Source organism: Lycorma delicatula, chromosome 5, assembly GCF_047948215.1.
Source record: "Lycorma delicatula isolate Av1 chromosome 5, ASM4794821v1, whole genome shotgun sequence".
Classification (NCBI taxonomy): domain Eukaryota; kingdom Metazoa; phylum Arthropoda; class Insecta; order Hemiptera; family Fulgoridae; genus Lycorma; species Lycorma delicatula.
In genome coordinates, this window is record NC_134459.1 from 79226607 (window position 1) to 79246554 (window position 19948).

Sequence of the window (19948 nt, forward strand, 5' to 3'; positions counted from 1 at the left end):
ACGACTAGCACTAGATAGGGAATCTTGGAGAGCTGCATCAAACCAGTCAAATGACTGAAGACAAAAAAAAAAAAATGCTGTATCAGCAATTTGAAATTTTCGATCTAATAAATTTCTTTTAAGTGAAATTAATTGTGATAAAATAAATAAGGATCCTAAATTTATTTGCGATACGGTGCTTTAAGTAATGTCGAAATATTTTTATATTTTAGAGCGTCAATTTTTTATTTTATAATGTCTTGTCTGATAGTTTTATGCTGTTTTTTTTCTAATTATACCGTCTTTATAACTAAGCACAGTTACCAGTAAAGTAAAAAAAAGGTAACATTACTAGAGAATTGTACTCCACGAAGCATTACAGAATAGGATGCAGTTTCTTCCTCCCGTAGATCAACTTACGTTGTCAATTAACGGTTAATATAAGTAAATATATATATATATATATATAACTTTAATATATATTTATATTGAAGTTCTAATTTTTTTTAACGTAGATCTTAGCTAGTAAAAGATGGATATGTCCAAAGTATAATTATATTATGTAATAATAATGTCAATAATATGCAGTATAACTGTAATTTCGAATATCGGTCCAGAAGCATATAATATTAAAATATTTTTATATTGGTTATTTTTTCTGATCCTACTAATCCGGAGACAAACTTTAAATACAGAGATTTGTCAACCACAGTAGACTGCTTTATTAACCCAACCTTCCGTTGGAACCGTTTGTTTACATTATCTTTAAACATAAATGCAGTATTTCTCAACCTGTGGGACGCGTCCTCCAAAGGGAGCGGTGATAACTCTAAATGCGGGGGAAGCGCGAGCATATCGAAAAGAAAATATTATTAATGAATTTATTAATTTAATAAAAGGAAAGAAAAACGATACATTCTGACATAATAACAAATCAATACTAATTATCTCTTGGGCCGCCTATCTTGCATAGCAAAGTTTTTCTAAGGAAGGTTTAATATTAGAAATAGATACTCTGAGTTTTTTTTCTATATTTATCTGAGACCTATATTTTGTCTTCAAGGCAGCCTCCGCAGAAAAAACGGTTTCGCAAAGGTAGGATGTTGAAATGGTGATAGTATACGAATAGCTCTTGTTTTCTGCACGTTTGTTTTTCCTATCCACAAAACAGGGATGTTCAGCCTTCATTATGTAATAAATGTTAAACAGCATAATAACTTTTTTCCTCGAGTTCCAAAAGTTGTTTTTCTTTTCTTTTAATCCCCTGTTTGTAAAACTCGGCGTACTAATTAGTTTTCTTCGTTATGCATATTTCACATCATCATATGTTCTTTTAATAATCATATTAAAAACGTTTTATCATTTTTACTTTCTTGTACGACGAAGTCCAAGGAATTATTGTACTCCCGAAAAATTTCGGTTTTCAGATTTCAACGGAAATATCCATTTTGACTAGTTTCGGTGTGATGTCTGTACGTACGTACGTATGTATCTCCGTAAGTCAAAAATGAATTAACCGTAGGATGTTGAAATTTTGGATTTAGGACTGTTGTCCCAAAAAGCCCAAAATCCAAACAAAATTTGGTTTTGAACTTTTTCTTAAAGGCAGTAATAAGCCCTCATTGAGAGCTCTTCAACGATATATCGTAAGTGGTACTTATTTTCATTGTTTCCTGAGTTATAACCAAATAAAACTTTACTTAAAATATTTTGATCTTACAAGGGGAAGGAACATCGGTTTGAATCAGACTTCATTTCCTCTTTTTTTTTTTTTAAATGTAAATATATTGATTTATTAATAATTAATTAACCTCTGATTATAAAAAAGGTTTTACGATGAATAATTCAATAATAACAACGACAAAAAATAATAAATATGAAAAATTGTCAGAAGTTATTAATGAAATAAAATTTTATGTACTTTTCATTTAAAAAAAAAAAATTGTATATGCAGTTTAATAGGCGTACAAGAAAATCATGTGGTGTCCACATCAGATTTTTTTTTAATAAAAAATCGCCGCTTTGACACAGTAATTGATGAGGAACAACAATTTTTTTGCCTGCTGGCAATTAAATAAAATTAATTAATTAAATAAAATTATTATTGGAACAACCAGAAAAAGTTATCTACACCTAACGAGTTCATCACATCACACTGATGAAATCTGTCACATAGATGTGAATTATTTAACATTATGAGTATTATATCCTCGGAGGTTCTGATGAATTTGTTTGTTAGGATTTTAACACAATCTTATAAAACATCAATGGGATGAAAAAACGGATTCAACTGGGAATTGAACCCACTTATAATTTTATAAGTCGTCATTTTGTATCAGTAATACTAGTCGAAGTTTTTTTTTTTTAATAGCTAATTATTTTTTCATTATTTTATATCGATTAATTTTTATAATATTGACCTACAGATTTTTTATTACTATTTATTTATTTATTTATTTATTTATTTATTTATTTATTAACTTCATTTAAACCTGTTATACTTTCTTATTTGTAAATCTTTTATTTTAAAACAAATAAAGTATAAAAACCGTGATTACATTAATAAAAATAAAGTTGAATGGTCTTTATTAAATTATTGTACAGTTTTTTTTAATTTCTATTTGTTGTCTTGTAAAGTCGTTAAAACGAAAAGTAATTCAGTTTCACATAAAAAAATTGTTATATTTGATTCAGTTTCTTTTTCAGGTTAGTTTAAAATAAAGAAGTAGATTATTTAGATTATATCTTTACGGGGAAAACAAGGGTGAAGTTAGCTTAAAGTTGGCGGAAAGATGTAAACAAATGCACGATCGTGCTCTCGCATATTGTACAACCAAACGAAGTTTGGTCCCTGCAGTCGGCATCATCGTCAGCTACATCATTATCGTCATCGTCGTTCACCATCATCATCATCATCATCATCATCATCATCACAGTCGTCGTGACGCCACCAGAGTTTTAATTAGTGGCTGCGTAATGATGCAGGAGGCAGTATTCACTAATTGCGAGACTGCTGCTTGGTTCTGCTGCCGCCACGCCTTTGCGCTTTGGCTTCTCTGTATACTCTCCTCCCAGTGCTTCGTAACCTTCTTTCCTCGTACCTCTTAACTCTGTATCCTCCTACCGTCTCTAGATTTTGTTTTCTCTCAGTTTTTGCTAGTTACACGTAAAATTATTCTATAAATATCTTAAAATCATTCTACTGTCGTGTTTTTATTTTATTTATCTATCTTTTTTATGTTGTGTCAAGCACCGGTAAATTTTATTCGACTGTGTCGGGTGAAGGATGCATTTGTTTTTCATTAGTGTTTGTACCCCGATAACTACAGAGACGCTGACGGTGTTAAAATATGTATGAAACGATTCGTGCTAAGCTTGTGAGGGACACGGGGGAGTTTTGATACATATAAAGAAATCAAAATAATGTCTATTTTCAATAAATTCCAGCATAAAACTACGTAAGCCCGTATACATATCCTCATTAAAATATTAACAAAAGAAAAATTACTATTTATTTTAATTGAAATAATGGAAATTCGTCTTTAGAGTTCAAAATTAGTTCTGAAAAATAAAAAAAAAAATGTCCGGTATAAACTAGATTAGAGTATTAAGAAATATATTTGAATATTGATATTCATCTGTATCTGCATTCTTCTTAGTGTAAATACCAATTTACTTTATTTTAAAAATATTACGTAATACACGTATTTTCTGAAGCTGTTAGTTTTCCAGCCCTTTCGTTCCTGTAGCTTTAATCCCTTTTTTAACTAGTACACAAATAATTATTAAGTAAAACTAGCGAATTACAAGATATTCATTCATTTCAGATATCCTATGTGTGTCCGTTAGTTCTACTTTATTTATTTGCACAGAGACAATTATCAATAGTATAAAATAAATTTAAAAAAATAAAGGGTTTCATCTAAGCTATATATGGAAAACCTACTTTGGTACCGTCAGAGGAACAGAGGAACTTCCTTTAATAAACAAAAAGAAGTCGCCAAAATCCATGGAATAAGTAAGCAGCAAAGCTGAAACAAATGAAAACATTAAGAAAAAAAAAAGTCTCAGAAAGACGGATTTCCAGTTTTAAGAAAGAAAGGATGTTGTGCACTACTGTAACGTTTTTTGAAAATAATATTGCTTTCCGTGTTTTTGTATTTCATGTTATATGTTAGTATCATGTGTTCAAAACGATTAAAACTTGAAATTGCGCTGTTTGACCGATTCTTAAAAGTAAGGTATTACTTTCGGTCTTATGGTGGGTCTGGGAGGTGATAATGAATCTTCTGTACGTTTTGACGTATGACGAGTACGAAAATACTAATCATATATATATATATATATATATATATAGAAGAGAGTGAGAGAGAGAGAGAGGCCTACGTATAAACTTTTGTGGCTCGAAAATCTTCAAAACTACATCAATTTCATTGAAATTTAGATATGCTGTAATAGTGTATCTTAAGCTGGGCATGTAAAGGTTCGATGAAGATTGGTTGAGTAGTTCTGAGTTTCACTCAATTGAAGGTCGAAAAAAGGATCTTTTCCGTCATTTGTCACAACTCAATTAAATCATGAAGTTAAACTAATGCTTTCATACATACTATAGCCCCATTTAAGTATAAATCAAATATGCTAGATTGCAGTACATAAATTTTTTATTGAAAGAACATTTTACCAAACTTTTTCTAAAATATTTTTTACTAGTTTTTTATTTTAAATAACTTTATTATTGCCTTTTTGTTTTTATTATTTTTGTCATAATTTTAAAAATCATGTTTATTACACAATACCTGTAATTTTTAACGAGAAAAGGTGAAAATGTACTCAAAACCCTCGTTTTTGGTTAAAACTCTGGTTCCTGTGAACCGATTTGCTTGAAATTCAATAAGAATCTATTCCAAATAGGTTTACATCACCCCACCAAGTTGTCAAAATCTGTTAAGATACTTGTCCGGTAGAGCGGACAAAAAAACATATATACAGAGTGTTCTTAAAAGATGAGGCCAAACTAGAGGAAGTGATTCTACTTAACATACTGAAAAAAAAAGTCCAGTGAATGAAGGTCCGAAAATGTATATTTTTCTTTCCGTCCGCCATTTTTTTTTTTTAAGTAAAAAGTTATTTTTCAAGAATGGTTGGAGATAACGCAATAAGAGTTTGTACTTTATAAATTAACATTTTTTAATAGGAAGAAAAATAATATTCTTCGTTTACAATTTTCAAAATGGCGGTCGTTTCAATTTATCAATCTGAAATACCTTAGGAATTATTAGATGCAACAAGTTGGGTTATATTAATGAAAATTTGAAGCATTTTTTTGTGAACAAAACGCCACCTTAGCCGTAAAAATCCGACGACAAACAACAGAGTTATTACAAAAGGTAGGCCTCAACCGGTATGGGGGCTATCTTGATTTTTTCATTATTGTGACTCACTTGATAACTAAATCAAATTTTCTGATTAAAATTGCTAAGAATTCAATATTATGGATATTTTAACAATAATTGTAAGAGCATGTGAAATTTTGTTGTGACCTACATTCATTCTTAAACAACAATCCACACGTTTGATTACTGACGTACACGCTCAGAAATTCCTGACTGCTCCCTGATTGTTTGAAAAAAGCGGACAGTTCTATCCTCCAACTGAAGAACATCGACAATTGGTGTTGAATAAACAAGAGACTTTTTATGTCCCCATAGATAATAGTGTAATGGGTTCAGATCTGGGGAGCGTGCAGGACAACAAATGGGACCGCCCCGACTAATCAATCCACCTTCCTTGAAAACGACCAGATGAGTTAATTGTTCTGTAACAGTAATTGAGTTAATTGTTAATTAAAACGATGAGTTAATTAAAACGATGAGTTAATTGTTCTGTAACGCCAATTGCAAAGTGATCTTTGATTAATAATCTCCATGATAATAACCAATTAATAATCACCGTGATCTTTGATTAATTATATAGGTCATCTTTCTTTTATTTATCTATTCTTATGAATACACCGGAAGTTTCCACATATCCTATGCAGCTTTTTGGAATCGGGACCCATGTTCTGACGTGTAGCGAATGAGGGGTATCTTGTACAGATAGGCAGACCATATCTGAGACTTGTGGTTAAATGAAACCCAACCACCAAACAACACCGGCATCCACAATGTAATATCCAAATCTGAATAAAGGCAACTATCTTTAAGGTTTCTAACTTTTTTGTTCGTTTTCCTGTTTAGCCTCCAGGAATTACCGTTCAGGTATTACTTCAGAGGATGATATATGTACGATTGTAAATGGAAGTGTAGTCTTGTACAGTCTCACTTCGACCGTTCCTGAGATGTGTGGTTAATTGAAATCCAGCCACCAAAGAACACCCCGGTATCCACGATCTAGTTAGTATTCAAATCCGTATAAAAGTAACCGCCTTGACTAGAACTTGAACGCTGGAACTCTCGACTTTCAAAACAGCTGATTTGGGAAGACGCGTTCACCACTAGACCGACTCGATGGGTTTAGGTTTCTAACCTGAAAACTGATTTCTCAACTGGGAAAAAATGATTTCGGCTGACTTCGAAATCAGCTGATTTTTGATGAGTTTATCCGGGTTGAAGTTTATCCAACTCGGTGTGTTTGTTAATTGGACGATGCAGTTGATAACGTAATGATATTTGTTCCCTGCATTTTGTAGTTTAATTAAATTATGTTTTAATTTTAAGAACATTTACTCGTTCAGTCGTTATGCATAGTTGATTTAATATCTGTATTGCTGGCTTTATTTTTATGTTTTCATATTAGGTATTATTTGTAATTTCACAATTTCCATATTCATCGAAATCGGCCCTTGAATTTAATGTTTGTTTTACATTTCAGAATAGTTTATTAAGTACTCTGTAAACTGTTCTATCTGATAAGAGTTGTTGGAGTGATAATTTTTTTAAGTTTTATTTTAGCTACGAAGATAATTAATTGATACCTTTGCTATGCTTAATAACGCTTGCATTTCCGTTAATTTATAAATTACTTTTCGTTCAGGGTGCATTAATAAAGTACGTTATATTACATTATAAGTCGCAGTTTCAAATTAAATTTAGAATTACAAATATATGTATTTTATTACCTCGGAGTACAAAGTCTAAAGGTTTTTTTACCTCTTAATATAACTAAGTATGAGCTCTGTTTGACGTCTGCTTTGCATACGTCAAACCGATCTCATTCCATATTCTAGTGAACGTATCTGCCGGAATTGTTTCCACGGCTGTGGTTATTCTTCGGCGCAGGTGGTCAAGTGACTATATTTTTCTTAGGATATGTTGTCTTTTACGTTGCCCCAAAAGAGTAAATCCTTCGGTTTCAAATCTTAGCGGTCTTCACGGTGGCCAAGCGATGAGAGCTTCTCTGCCTATCCCGCCTTCTGGGTGGGTATCTTTCGTTGAGAACAGTCCGTTCAACTATCAAGAGTGTAATGTTGAATGTGAATGAATGTTGTAATTGTGCACATGGCATACGGTGATGATTTAAACTAGAAGTTATTAATTTGGAATAATATAAGGCTAGCAGTGATGGTGTACTGCGTTGAGAGATACTACTGGGTGGCCATTTGTGTAACTGCACAAGGAACACTGCCTGAAAAATCCGGAGGTTTAGGGCTGAGGCGGGACAGCTTTTCCCGGAAAGTGCTGAAACGCGATAAAGTCCGAGGGAATTTTGAGGACTGCAGGTAAAGCCGCTCAGGGATTGTCCTGAGCGGGGTCCCAATACCCCGCCTGTTGGGTTACCGGAATAGTTCAAGGTGGGTGTTTCACAAAACAATTTTTTTTAGTTTCTTCATAATGTGGAATTGAAAAATTAGGCCCTCCGTATTTTTAATCTGCGGAAACACAAAGTTCTCTTTCATGTCTGCATACACCATGCTCGTAATAATCTGCTTATGGTAAAAAAAAAATGGCCTAAAAATTCGATAAGCGTGATACCACACTAGACATTCACTATCTGATAGTTGCGGATGAATTCTACTGATTCGTGGGGGTTTTCTCATCCGTACTCGACAATTCGTGGGGGTCGAGACCCGTACTCGACAATTATGGCGATTCACGAGTCCGTGAGCATGAAATGTTGTTTCGTTAGAAAATAAAATGCGCTGCAGGTTGTTTTCATCAGCAAAAATTAAATCTAACATGGTTTTTACAGATTGATTTCTTTGTGGCTTATCGTTAGGTTTAATTTCATGGTGTAGCTGCAGTTTTAAAAGTATGACGTTTCTATCATTTCCGATCAACTTCATGTTCAGTCCGTTTAGGAATGTTTAGCTAGCGACTAGCACTGCAAACCGAATGTTTTGGACTTCGTAGGAAAGACAGTAGGATTCTCTTTATGTTTTAGGCTACCTCGTGAATATCCATCAAAACGCTTCCGGTTAAAAAAAAACCTTTCATACCGCTTGCATATGCATTGTCAATCGGAAAATTTCTACGATAGACTCGCGTATAATTTCTTTTTACAACAGTCACTTCGGCGAACCAGCACACGAACTGTGCTTTTTCTCTTGCGGCGATACCAGGTTACTAACGTCCAGGCTCATAAGTGTGCAATGTCTAACGCAACTGCTATCTGCCGGATAATGTGTAACTAAACCTTTATTCGTTCTTGAATCGGATACCCTGTATGTATGTCATATATTGTATTCCCGCACAAAAATTCGGATGATGATATGATTTTACTGTTTTTCTCACGGCCGATTGTACGCTATTGAATCTGGGGTTAGTAGTGTTTCAGATTAGTTTATTTATTCATCCGTTTTCAAAATGTTGATTTTAACTATCTTCGTTGCGATAAAGAATTATGAAACATAAGAATTATAAACCATAAGAATTATAAACATTATTTACGATCAGAAATAAATTACTTCGCTTTACAGTGTTCTGTATTGTACATTATCTTAGCTGTGTTTGTTTTTTTTTTTAAACTGACCTGCCTAATATATTTAATTAAAAGCTCCTCTTTTTAAAAGGAGCATGCGTATTAAATAGTGAATGCAACTAATGAAAAATAAAGCTGTTCTGAATTTATATATTATAGTAAAAAAAATTCTCTTTATTAATAACTTATAGTAATTGATATGCATCACTGTATGTATTTTTATTAATGCTGTATTTTAAAAGGTAAATTTAATTTTTAACTCTTAAAATTGTTTAATTTTATATAGGTTATCTTGTTAATATTGGTAGCTGAAATTAAAAGTGTGGGGTAAAGAATAGTTTGTGATAGACTTATTACTTCATTATGAAAATTGGATTTTCGTGACAAATCGTACAAATTTAATACTCTTATATGTCTCTTAAATGAACTATATTTACTAGATTACGTTTCAATTTCCAGCATAGTATTTTTTCCATTTTTCGTTAAATTTGTTTGATTTTTTTTTTTTTTTATAAATTGGATGGTTACTTTTTTTATTATTTTTTTTCTTTGCTCGTTTTGCCCTATGAGAATGAAGATTTGTAGCGTATGAAAAATGACATACTTGAACAAGATTCAAACCCTAGACTTCCGGATAAAAGGCTGAGACGCTACCACTCCGCCACAATACACTTCTTATCATTTAGATTATATATGTGTTCGCTTTTGGGGTAAATGAGTTGTAGAAGTCTTAAAAAAATACTTTGAATTTGTTTTATAAAGATGAATTATAGTTATCTGTTGTAGAATTATCTTTCGAAATAAATATTAGTTGACATATTTTTTGCTCTGACAGAAAATTTCAAAATTATTTTAGTACTTTTGTACTAAATTTTGATTTTAAATCTATAGTTTAAGTACTTCAGTTACAATTTCTGTAGAACAAACATAGAGACATACTCATGATATCGTCGTAAGGATTCTCGTAAAGCTAAAAAGTAGAGGTGCCTTTTTTTCAGTTTAGTTAATTGTAAAAGGATTATTTTTATATTATTTCTTCTTTTTTTTATTAATTCCTGTAACTGTCTTGTGAAAGTTATTTTATGAAAGATACTTATCAGTATGAAATGCTTGTTAAAAACTCTCGCATTTTTATTTACAGTCATTTATTTCTTTTTTACCTTATTTTTAATACAAGGGTGAAGTGTCAGAGAAAGCGAAAGTATTTTTATAAAACGATTTTCAATGGTGTTTCAATTGTAAGATGATTGTAACTGTGGGAAGTATCGGCTTACAAAAGAAATGGTTTTTTTTTATTTTAAGTAGTGCAGTTGCAGTTTCTTTGAAGTCGTCGAGCACTTAAAGAAAGAAATGTTAATAAGAGTGTTTTATAAGTAGTAGTGGCAGTACTAAAGTATGTTTTATTCTTCTGTCGGCTTTTCTTCTTCTTATCGGTCGGTCATCCGTTTTTAGTATTTATTAGAAGAATATACTACCGTGTGATACGTCGTCGAGCTTTCCGACTTCGGACCGTTACACGGCGTTGTAAGTGGGTTTAGGCGGGAGGTTAATAGGGATTTATTTCGGTCCCTGTATGGAATTATTAATAATAGCGTCTCTTTCTCTCTCCCTCCCTCCCCCTTTCGTTTTCCGTCTCTGTATTTTTCTTTCTCTCGGATACCGGGACCGTTTCCCCGTAACGTTTCGTTACCGACGTGGTACTTGCTCGCGCGGGGGTGCCGTTCCGTTGTTACCCCCAGTGTTCATTTTCTGAAAAGAATATCCAGATGAAAAAGTAGTGAGCGAGTAAGCGAGGGAGCGAGAGAGGGTCGGACCCGCTGATAAGGGCTCTTGACCCGCTCGAGTGGCTTGCCCCACGATTTGTCCACAGCCACCAGGTTGCCTAGGCGACGCCGCCAGCCACTACCGCTCGCTCCACCGCACCAAAGCAGCCCACTCGTTGCCTAGCAACATCACCTCACCTTCTCTTTCCGTTTCACCTCTTCCCTTCATGTATATATATATATATATATATATATAAAACCCCCCCTAAATTATTATTGCATTATTCTTGTTTAGAATAACTTTCCGGCTGCAGTCCCCTTGTGTTCGGTAGCCTTTTGTCTCATCATCGCTCGCCGTTGCTACGTTCCATCAAACCTTAAATTATCTATTAATTTCGATGAGAGGAAAAGTTTACAAAATTTTATAGTTGTTACCTTTGAAGTCGTATTGTTTCACAGCGCATAATTATTTAAGTTGCAGGAATTTTTGAAAATTGTTTAAGTAATTAAAAAAAAACCATAGTAATATTTCAATACCTCCTTTGTTTATACATACCAGTTTGTAATTAAATAGTGTAAAACTGGTTATTGTAATCAGAATTATCCACCTAAATTTTCTTTTTATATTTAGGAAAATGTAGTTTGTGAACTTGAAAAAATAATAAAAATACAGTTTTTTTTAAACTATTTTATTCAGTTATTCATATTAGCTGTTACTCATACCATCATTGTGTATTTTAAAAGTAAGATCGTTTTACTAACTTCTTTTAGTTATTGAACTTTCTATTTGAAAGCTTTTTCCTAACATTAAACTATTTTTTTTCATTCTGATCAGTTTTTCTTTTAATGTGGTAGTATATAATTTTTCTAACAAATTAACTTTTCCTTATTGCAACTAATTTTTTTTTCTTTTAGTTAATTAATTTTCGCTTTACTCATCAGTATATGCATCTGTGTTAATTTAATAAGAAAATAATATACATAATTTTTACAGTAGTATGAAGTAAAGGAATGATTGTTTAAATTTACTGATAGCAAAAGAAACTTATTCAGAACATCCTTGAAATTTTCAAAAAAAAAATTTCTAAGACCATTGGCTCACAAAAGAAAAAAAGTGAACAAGATTTTACTCTTAATTTTGGTCATACCTATCTATTAGAGATACTGTGTATGTGTAGATATCCATCATCCTCTTAAAATAAATAAATATTTTATTTCACAGGTAGAAATTTTAGATTATAAGTTAAGAAATTTTTTTTTAGTAAAATTTGTTAGCTTTAAGTTAAACCTTGAAAGGAAAACAAGTGCCTCTTTAGAAAGTAAAAAACTATAATAGGATGTTGAATTAAACTGTTAATTAATTTATTAAATCCCAAAACGTTTTAATATAAATATAGAGAGTGCAATAGCATACGAAAGATACAATAACAATACAAAGGAAGTGTACTCATACTTTACACATGAACATACTTAAACACATACACACACTCACACACACACACACACACACACACACATACTTAACATACTTATACACATGTTTTTCATTTAAACATTTGCTAAAGTAAGTTATAAATAACATTGACAATATAATATTGATAATTGACACTGACTGGCAGAAGGACAAAACAACCCTTGTTCACTGGTGGGAGTAATCAGTTATTATATATTTTGCTAATAATATGACTATATATGTATATATTATATACACTATAAAACAATAAAAAACAATTTGAAAGTAACACCAGAATATACGAATGCAATGACCACAATTGTATGAAATATTTGTTTCCAAAACTATTTCAAATATGAGAACAAATGTTACAAACAAAAGGTTTACCCATGGGTTTATCTATCTCTGCAATTATGTCTAAGATTTTTATATTACATTTTGAAAATATTATAATTCATAGTATATTAAGTACATACAAAGTGCTGTTATGGATAAGATATGTAGGCGATATATTAGTTATATATAATCCAGTTATAAATAACTAACATTTAATAATTTTGAATAAACCCAACAATTATAATGATAATTTAAAATTTACATATGAAATGGAAGAGAACAGAAAAATACATTTTTAGATATAGAAATTGAAATAAACAAAAACAACATTATAGAAAGAACTTTTTATAGAAAACCCACAGTGAATAACACCACAATACATGTAAATTCTAATCAAACATGGTACAAAAAATTGGTGTATATAAAAACCCTGATTTTTAGAGCTTTACAATACACAAAAAACAGTGAAAACAAACTCAAGAAGAAAATGGATAGAATAAAAAAAAAAATAGTAGTATTTAACGGTTTTAATGTTGGAATTATAGAAAAGATATATATATATAAAATAAAAACTTAAATGCCATAATAATTTTACAAAATTACAACAAGAAAATAATAAAGAGCTTATTAACAATTTTTTCTTACAATACAATTATACAAATAAAATAATAGAAAAAATCATTGAAGTTTATGATAAGAAATAAATAATAAAAATGATGGAGAAATTTTAAGTGGAATATGCAAAAAAATGTTGCATATTAAAATGAATGTATTAAAATTTATATTGGTAAAACTAACAGAAAAAGAGGACTCACGGAACATTAAAACGCCTACAAAAGGAAAAAAAGTTGTGTATCTAACATGGCTGACCATCTACTACAATATAAACATAGTATCACTGATTATAAAAATAATTTTAAATGTTAGAAATCTGTAACAAAATTATATTTCTATACTACCTAATGATTCTCCAACTTCAGGAACAACTTTGAAAGTAATCTTAGTAAATAAAAGGATATAAGGTAAGCATAAATTATTTACAGCTTACAGAATGTGCTAAAAAATCCATTTTCAGTTAGCGTAATGCTTAGATTTGACAATGATATTTATTGGAAAATGGATCTAATCTGGATCAGAGCAGTCAATCCAGATTAGCAAAAAGTGTAAGAAACGAATGAGTATTTTGTAAATGTTAGATATTAACCCATCTGCTGCTTCATTATCTACATCATTGTCAATCAACCGTATTAATAGTTGTAATGTTGCAGAATCTGGATTCAAATTGTCTTAAAAATTTATCTATTTTATTCAAAATTAAACCCCACTTTATTGCATCGCTAATGTTTCTGCTTTTTGGATGCGTGTATGTTTTACAGTCAGATGTTCTCGCTGCTGATAATATTTATTGTATAACAACTAATGAATGGATTTAATTCTTGAATTTTATGTTACGTGAATGGTGTTATTCTTATTTATGTTATTTTATATTCGATGGATAATAGTACATTCATTTACATTTCTACATCTTTGGTTTATTAATTTTGTTTTAGGTACTTCTGGTCCTAGAAATAATAGTGGTGGAAGATGGAGTCGTGGAGGTACATCTGGATCTGGATATCAGTCGCATTCTCAGTCTCAATATCAGAGGCAAGATCAGAACCGTGGAGGATATAATTATGGTTCCAGCAGCAGAGGAGGGTGGACTGGTTATCAACAGACCAATCCAACATCGCAGCCGATTAGACACAGGACTGTTGATTATGATAATAACAGGTTTGAATCTTAATTTTTTATTTGGTTGTTATTTAATCAATATTTTGAAAATAATTTTATCTGTGGGCAGATTGAACTTATTGAATAGTGTTAAATTGGGAGAGATCAGTGTCTACATCAGTTGTTTTGTTTTAATACTTTGAGTGTCAAAGACGAAATGTTATACAAGCAGTGATTTAGTGAAAAATGGCAAAGGTCGTTTCCTATTTTATAATTTTAGAAAACAAGAGAGATCTTAAGGATAAAAGTAAATGATTTAATAGAAGGGTGAAATGAATTCTACCATAATATTTCATCTCTGAAAACCTTTTAATTTCAGTATATGTAAATGCCATTAGAATGTGTTAGTTGCAAAAACTAATTTGAGAGAAATATTTTTTCAACAGCTGGAAAAACAGAAAAGTTGTTTGTTTACTATGTGAATGTTATGGCGAATTGTGACTGTTGATAGTGATGCAATTTTTGGATGTATTATGAAAAGAATGGAGTGATGAGCAATCTGAAATTAAAACTAAGAACATCAACTGCTGAGGTTGATATTTATCAACTGTTGATCACATTTTTTTATTAAATGTAATTTTGATTTTGGCATCATATCTACGCCACATCCTTTTATTTTTAAGATTCTATTGTCTAACTAGTTTCTAGTACTGTGGAATTGTTGGGTAAAGAAAAGAATACACGTTTTATTAAAACAGTTTTGTTAACAATAAAATTATTATACTGTGCATTATTTAAATATTAGAATGTATTATTAGTAATACAGTTGTTCTTATTTTACAATTATAACAATTGGTTGAAAATTATTAAAGTTACCTGATTATGCAATTTATGGATACTAGATTCTAGTAACTTTCTGCTTTTCAAAATTTATTTTTTAATATAGTGGTCACAAATTTGTTATTGTCATGTAATTTTCATCTAAACTTTTTTTTAAATACTGTATTTTGTAATCAAAAAAAGTTTTTATTCTCCTACCTGCATTTTATTTATAAAAATATAATTTGAAGTCAGTAGAGAGTACAAATGCTGATAAATGCAAATCACAATTTATTAAATAAATTGTGATTTGACTGAAAATTCACCAATTCCTTTTTCTCAGAAAGGGCTGTATTTCATTTGTTGTTTACAATATGTCTTTCTTATAGTTGAAACACGTGTAAAAAGGATCGTAGTTACAAGAGACACCAATCAATGTTCCCTTCTGAAAGATTAATAATTTATTATATGCCATTCCGTGTTAAGAACAACATAAAGGTTTAATCACATATAGAGTTTAATGTCACCCCCTTATGTCTTTTGATACCCTTAAGTTGATTGCATGCAAGAGTACATTCATCACAGGGAAGCTACAAATGGGAACATTTTCATTTCTCACTTTGCTTACTAAATTTGATATAGAACACTAGTTATTCCTTAAAGTAGCTACAGGGCATTTTTCAAAGCGATTTGTTTTTCATTTTAGGTTGCTCACAACTGTCACTTGACATACATACGTAAGATTTTCTACTTATTTATGTTTTTGATGATATTAGTTAGGTGTCCATTAAAAGAATGAATTATATCTATTTTTTTGCATAGTGGATGTAAGTTAAGAATCTGTTGCTTTATTCTTGGTAGATGTTTCTTAGATAATAACTTTAATGTAGTATGTTATAATAATAAATCTATGAATACATACTGTGTCTTGCATAATTTTTTATTTTTATTTTTAGAACATTTTTTCATTTATTTTTAATATAACTATTTATAAGTTGGCCTATAATTAATGTTGAGTTCTGCTGATTGTGTTTATGCTGATGTGATTTGTCAAAGACATAAAAGTAGTCAGATATGTGTTGGCCATTAGGGAAGATTAATTAATGAAATAGTGAGAGAAACAGTGTTGTGTATATCCATGTGTGCATATACACACATCACGTAAGTGTGTGTGTCTGTGTTTTTGAGAGAGAGGGAGTAATAGAGGCAGTGTACCAGACCCCGATTTGATTCAATTTGCCAGCATCAATAACCTGCCTAGTTAGTGCTAAGAGTAGAGGAGGGGTCTTTGGGTCTATAGGGTCTTCCAACCCTGGGGGGGGGGGGTGGATGTATAGTTAAAGCAGATTGGTGAACACTTACTTAAGGCTGTGGCCCAAACTGACCCCTGAATCCCCTTCTTTCTCTCTCTATCCTACTAAATAAAGAAACGATTTGTGAGATGGTGCTGATGATGATGGTTTTGGTGTGCACCCTTCTTATTTAAACTCACACCCTTCATCTAATGATTGGCTTCCAGCCAACCCCCTCCCACCCATAACATTGTATTCTCTATTCTATATGACTAATTATCAAAATATAATTTGCATTCCTGTTTCAATTTATAGACTACTATCTTAACAGCCCTTTAAAGAAGTATAAATCTAAAAATGCTTGGCTAAGTAGACTTTTTTTTAACAGGTTTAAATATGAACGTGAATTATTTAATTTATTATATTAGTGGAGTATTATGGAATGAAAAAAATCATTTATGAAATAAATTATTATTTTTTTAATCAGTATTTCTTAGGTTAGAAAGAAAAATGTGAGTGGTAAAAGTTGATTTTTTTCTTCATTTTTTTTAACAAGTTCTACGCCATAGAAATCTGAGAAAACAATTTTGTTAAATTTTTTTATTGAGAATTTTTAAATTAACTTACCTATGTTTAGAATGCTCTTAATTACTGGATTTTATAACATTTAAAAATAAAAATCATTTTTCATAAAAATTTACAATCCAGGAGCATATTATAAAAATACTGTTCTCTGTGTACAGAAAAAACTAATAGTTATGGGCCAAATACAGTGAAAGAAAATGCAAAGCAAAATAGTGGAACTTTACTAATTAATATTTCAGTAATGCTGTAGGACTTCAGTTGAAGAAGTCACATTACTTTAATAGATTTAAATATGTGAGGTGCTGATGTACTGAGGTTGTCAGCGTTTGACAATTCAAACATCGGTTCGAATCAGACTTCATCCCCATTTCTTTTTTAACTTTTTTTTTTAATTTAAATATATTGATTTATTAATAATTATTAACCTGTGATTGTAAAAAAAAATTATATAAATTGTTCAATAAGAACAATAAAAAAAGTATGAAAAAATCAGAAGTTATTAGTGAAATAAAATTTTATGTAATTTAATGGGCATTATTACATAAGTGTATATGTAATAGATTTGATGAATCAAATTATTAATATAATTATTAATTATTAATTGAAAATTATAATTAATCGTATTATTTATGGATTTTCTAGTTTAATTTCTGTTTAATTTCATTTATTATTCTGGAATTTCTATTTAATTTTATCTACATTAAAGTTAACTACAGAGTAACGGAAAAATAGATCCTCACAAGAACAACATATACACTGAGGCATACATGCCTGGTCTGTAATAAATTGCAAAAACTTCTTCTCTTTTAGTTCATTACTCTGATATTGTCAGACAATATTCTTCCTGAGTCGGAGTTGATTATCATTTTGTTTATTCATTTTTTGTTGCCAATCATTTAAATCAGATCGTAGTTTGTGTACATGTTCTCTAGTTTTAAGGATTTTAGTTTTAAGATTCAATCCACTTAATCTTTCTATGCTTTCCTTGGTCTTAACATTTTCTTCCTCTTTATATATTTATCATCGTCTCTTAATGTGTTTATTCTTTCTTTGTTTGCAACATTTTCTTCTTATTTATTTTGGTTTGCAACATCTTCTACCTTTTTTAATTTTTCTTTTTTTTTAACTTTATTTTTTTAAATTTAAATATATTGATTTATGAATAATTATTAACCTCTTGATTGTAAAAAAAGAAATTACAATAAATAATAATTCAGTAATAACAATAATTTTTTTTTTAAATCAGGAGTTATTAGTAGAATAACATTGTACTTGTACTTTTAAAAATGTGTGGATGTAATCTAATAGGCGTACAAGGAAGTCATGTCGTGTTTATATCAGATTTTTTTTTTATCACCAGTCAGCTGTTTATTTAATATTTGTTAGTTTAATATGTAAGCTGGTTTATCTTTAGTTATGAGATATGTCTTAGATTGCACTGTGTGAAAAATGTGAAGTCTCGTCTTATTGTTTATTTGTGATAATAATTTATTGTGGTGATGAGGAGTTATCGCTCATTATCATTAATATCCTACTATGTTGGGAACAGGGTGATTTTGAATAATCAGGAAAAAAATAGGTTTAAAATCCTATAAATCCGTAATTTTGATGCAAAAACTAATTAAGATTTACTGACCTGTACAGTAATTACTTTCCGCATTCTTCTGGTTTTGGTTAGTTTTTCAAGTTTTCATATTTATATTTCCACTATCATTTTTCTGATGTCTATTATATTGCATGTATTAGATAAATATTTATCATTTTATTACTTTTTAGCACATAAGCATTTTAGTGTACATATTAACCACATATAGCGTGTCATAATTTCATTGTAGCATATTTTTATTTTTAATGCTATTTTGACCATGTCTTATTTGGCATAAAAATCACATGCATAAACATGGATTTATTTTTATAAAAAAGATTTTTCAATAAACCCATTTAGAAAAAAATTACTGAATAAAAATCAACAATAAGTTGCCCTTAAAATGATGACTAATACATGCATATGTGATAGGTTCCATAATTCTAATGGTTATAGGCTACTTGATGTGAGATAAATCCTCTCCCAAAAATATGGTGATGTTCATCCTGAGCATTCTGCACCAGACGTATAGAATAAGGAATGAAACTTCCGTTCCCTTCTCCACTGATCTAAATATATTGTTGCAGCATTCTAACCCATAAATTGTAATTTATATTCAGCCCTACAAGTAAGTACAATAATATGAAGGACTTTTGACAGATCTTGTAATGAAACAAGTTAATGTAACTTTTAACTTTTCCAAAGAAAACAACTCATTATATTCATATTCATACACAACACTACCTTTGTATATTATGTGAACGTGCTATTTATATTAGAGTGTACAAAAATATAACAGATGAAAATGAAAATGTACTATATCTTGAATGATATAGTACCACCAGTTCAATGGTATACACATATATATTTTTCTAAAATTGATTCTTTCTGGAATCATATTCCTCTGCATTATACAAATTATATTAATCCAATCAACCCTAGTACAGAATTAATAAAATAAAATAGGATGACGTCTACGTTATTCTATAATCCAAGCAACAGTGCTTTTGCAATTACCTCGCATCATCAGTTGCTCTATAATTTTTCAAATCTCTCATTGCAAATTATACATTAAAATTAAATTTGAGATCTAAATTGTTAAAATATCATTTTCCAATTAATTCAAAACAGAAATAAAACTAAATTTTTTTTATATTCAAAAATTTTAAATTGTACATATACAAATATGAAGTCATTAATAAAAAATTTAATTAAAAGTCAAAATTAAAATTAATAATAAAAATAAAATAGAAATCGATGTAGACTAACTAGTCTACATTGATTTCAAAATACGTATTTTTATTATTAATTTTGACTTTAATTAAATTTTTTATTAAATACGTATTTTGAAATCAATTTAGACTAAGCTACTCTACATCGATTTATATCTTATTTTTATGATTAATTTTAATTTTGACTTTTAATTTAATTTTTTATTAATGACTTCATATTTTGTATAAATGCAATTTTTAATTTTAATTGTAATTTACAATTTAAAATTAATTAA

General features: G+C 30.0%; 1 protein-coding gene across 2 annotated transcripts in view; it reads left to right on the forward strand.

Moving 5' to 3' along the window:
* Positions 1–19948, forward strand: part of Rat1 (5'-3' exoribonuclease 2 Rat1) — a 118353-nt gene that overhangs the window by 95778 nt on the left and 2627 nt on the right. For both annotated transcript variants that reach the window (XM_075366434.1, XM_075366435.1), the window contains exon 20: positions 13998–14220. In XM_075366434.1, coding sequence (XP_075222549.1) covers positions 13998–14220 — 223 coding nt within the window. The remainder of the gene's footprint in view (positions 1–13997; positions 14221–19948) is intronic.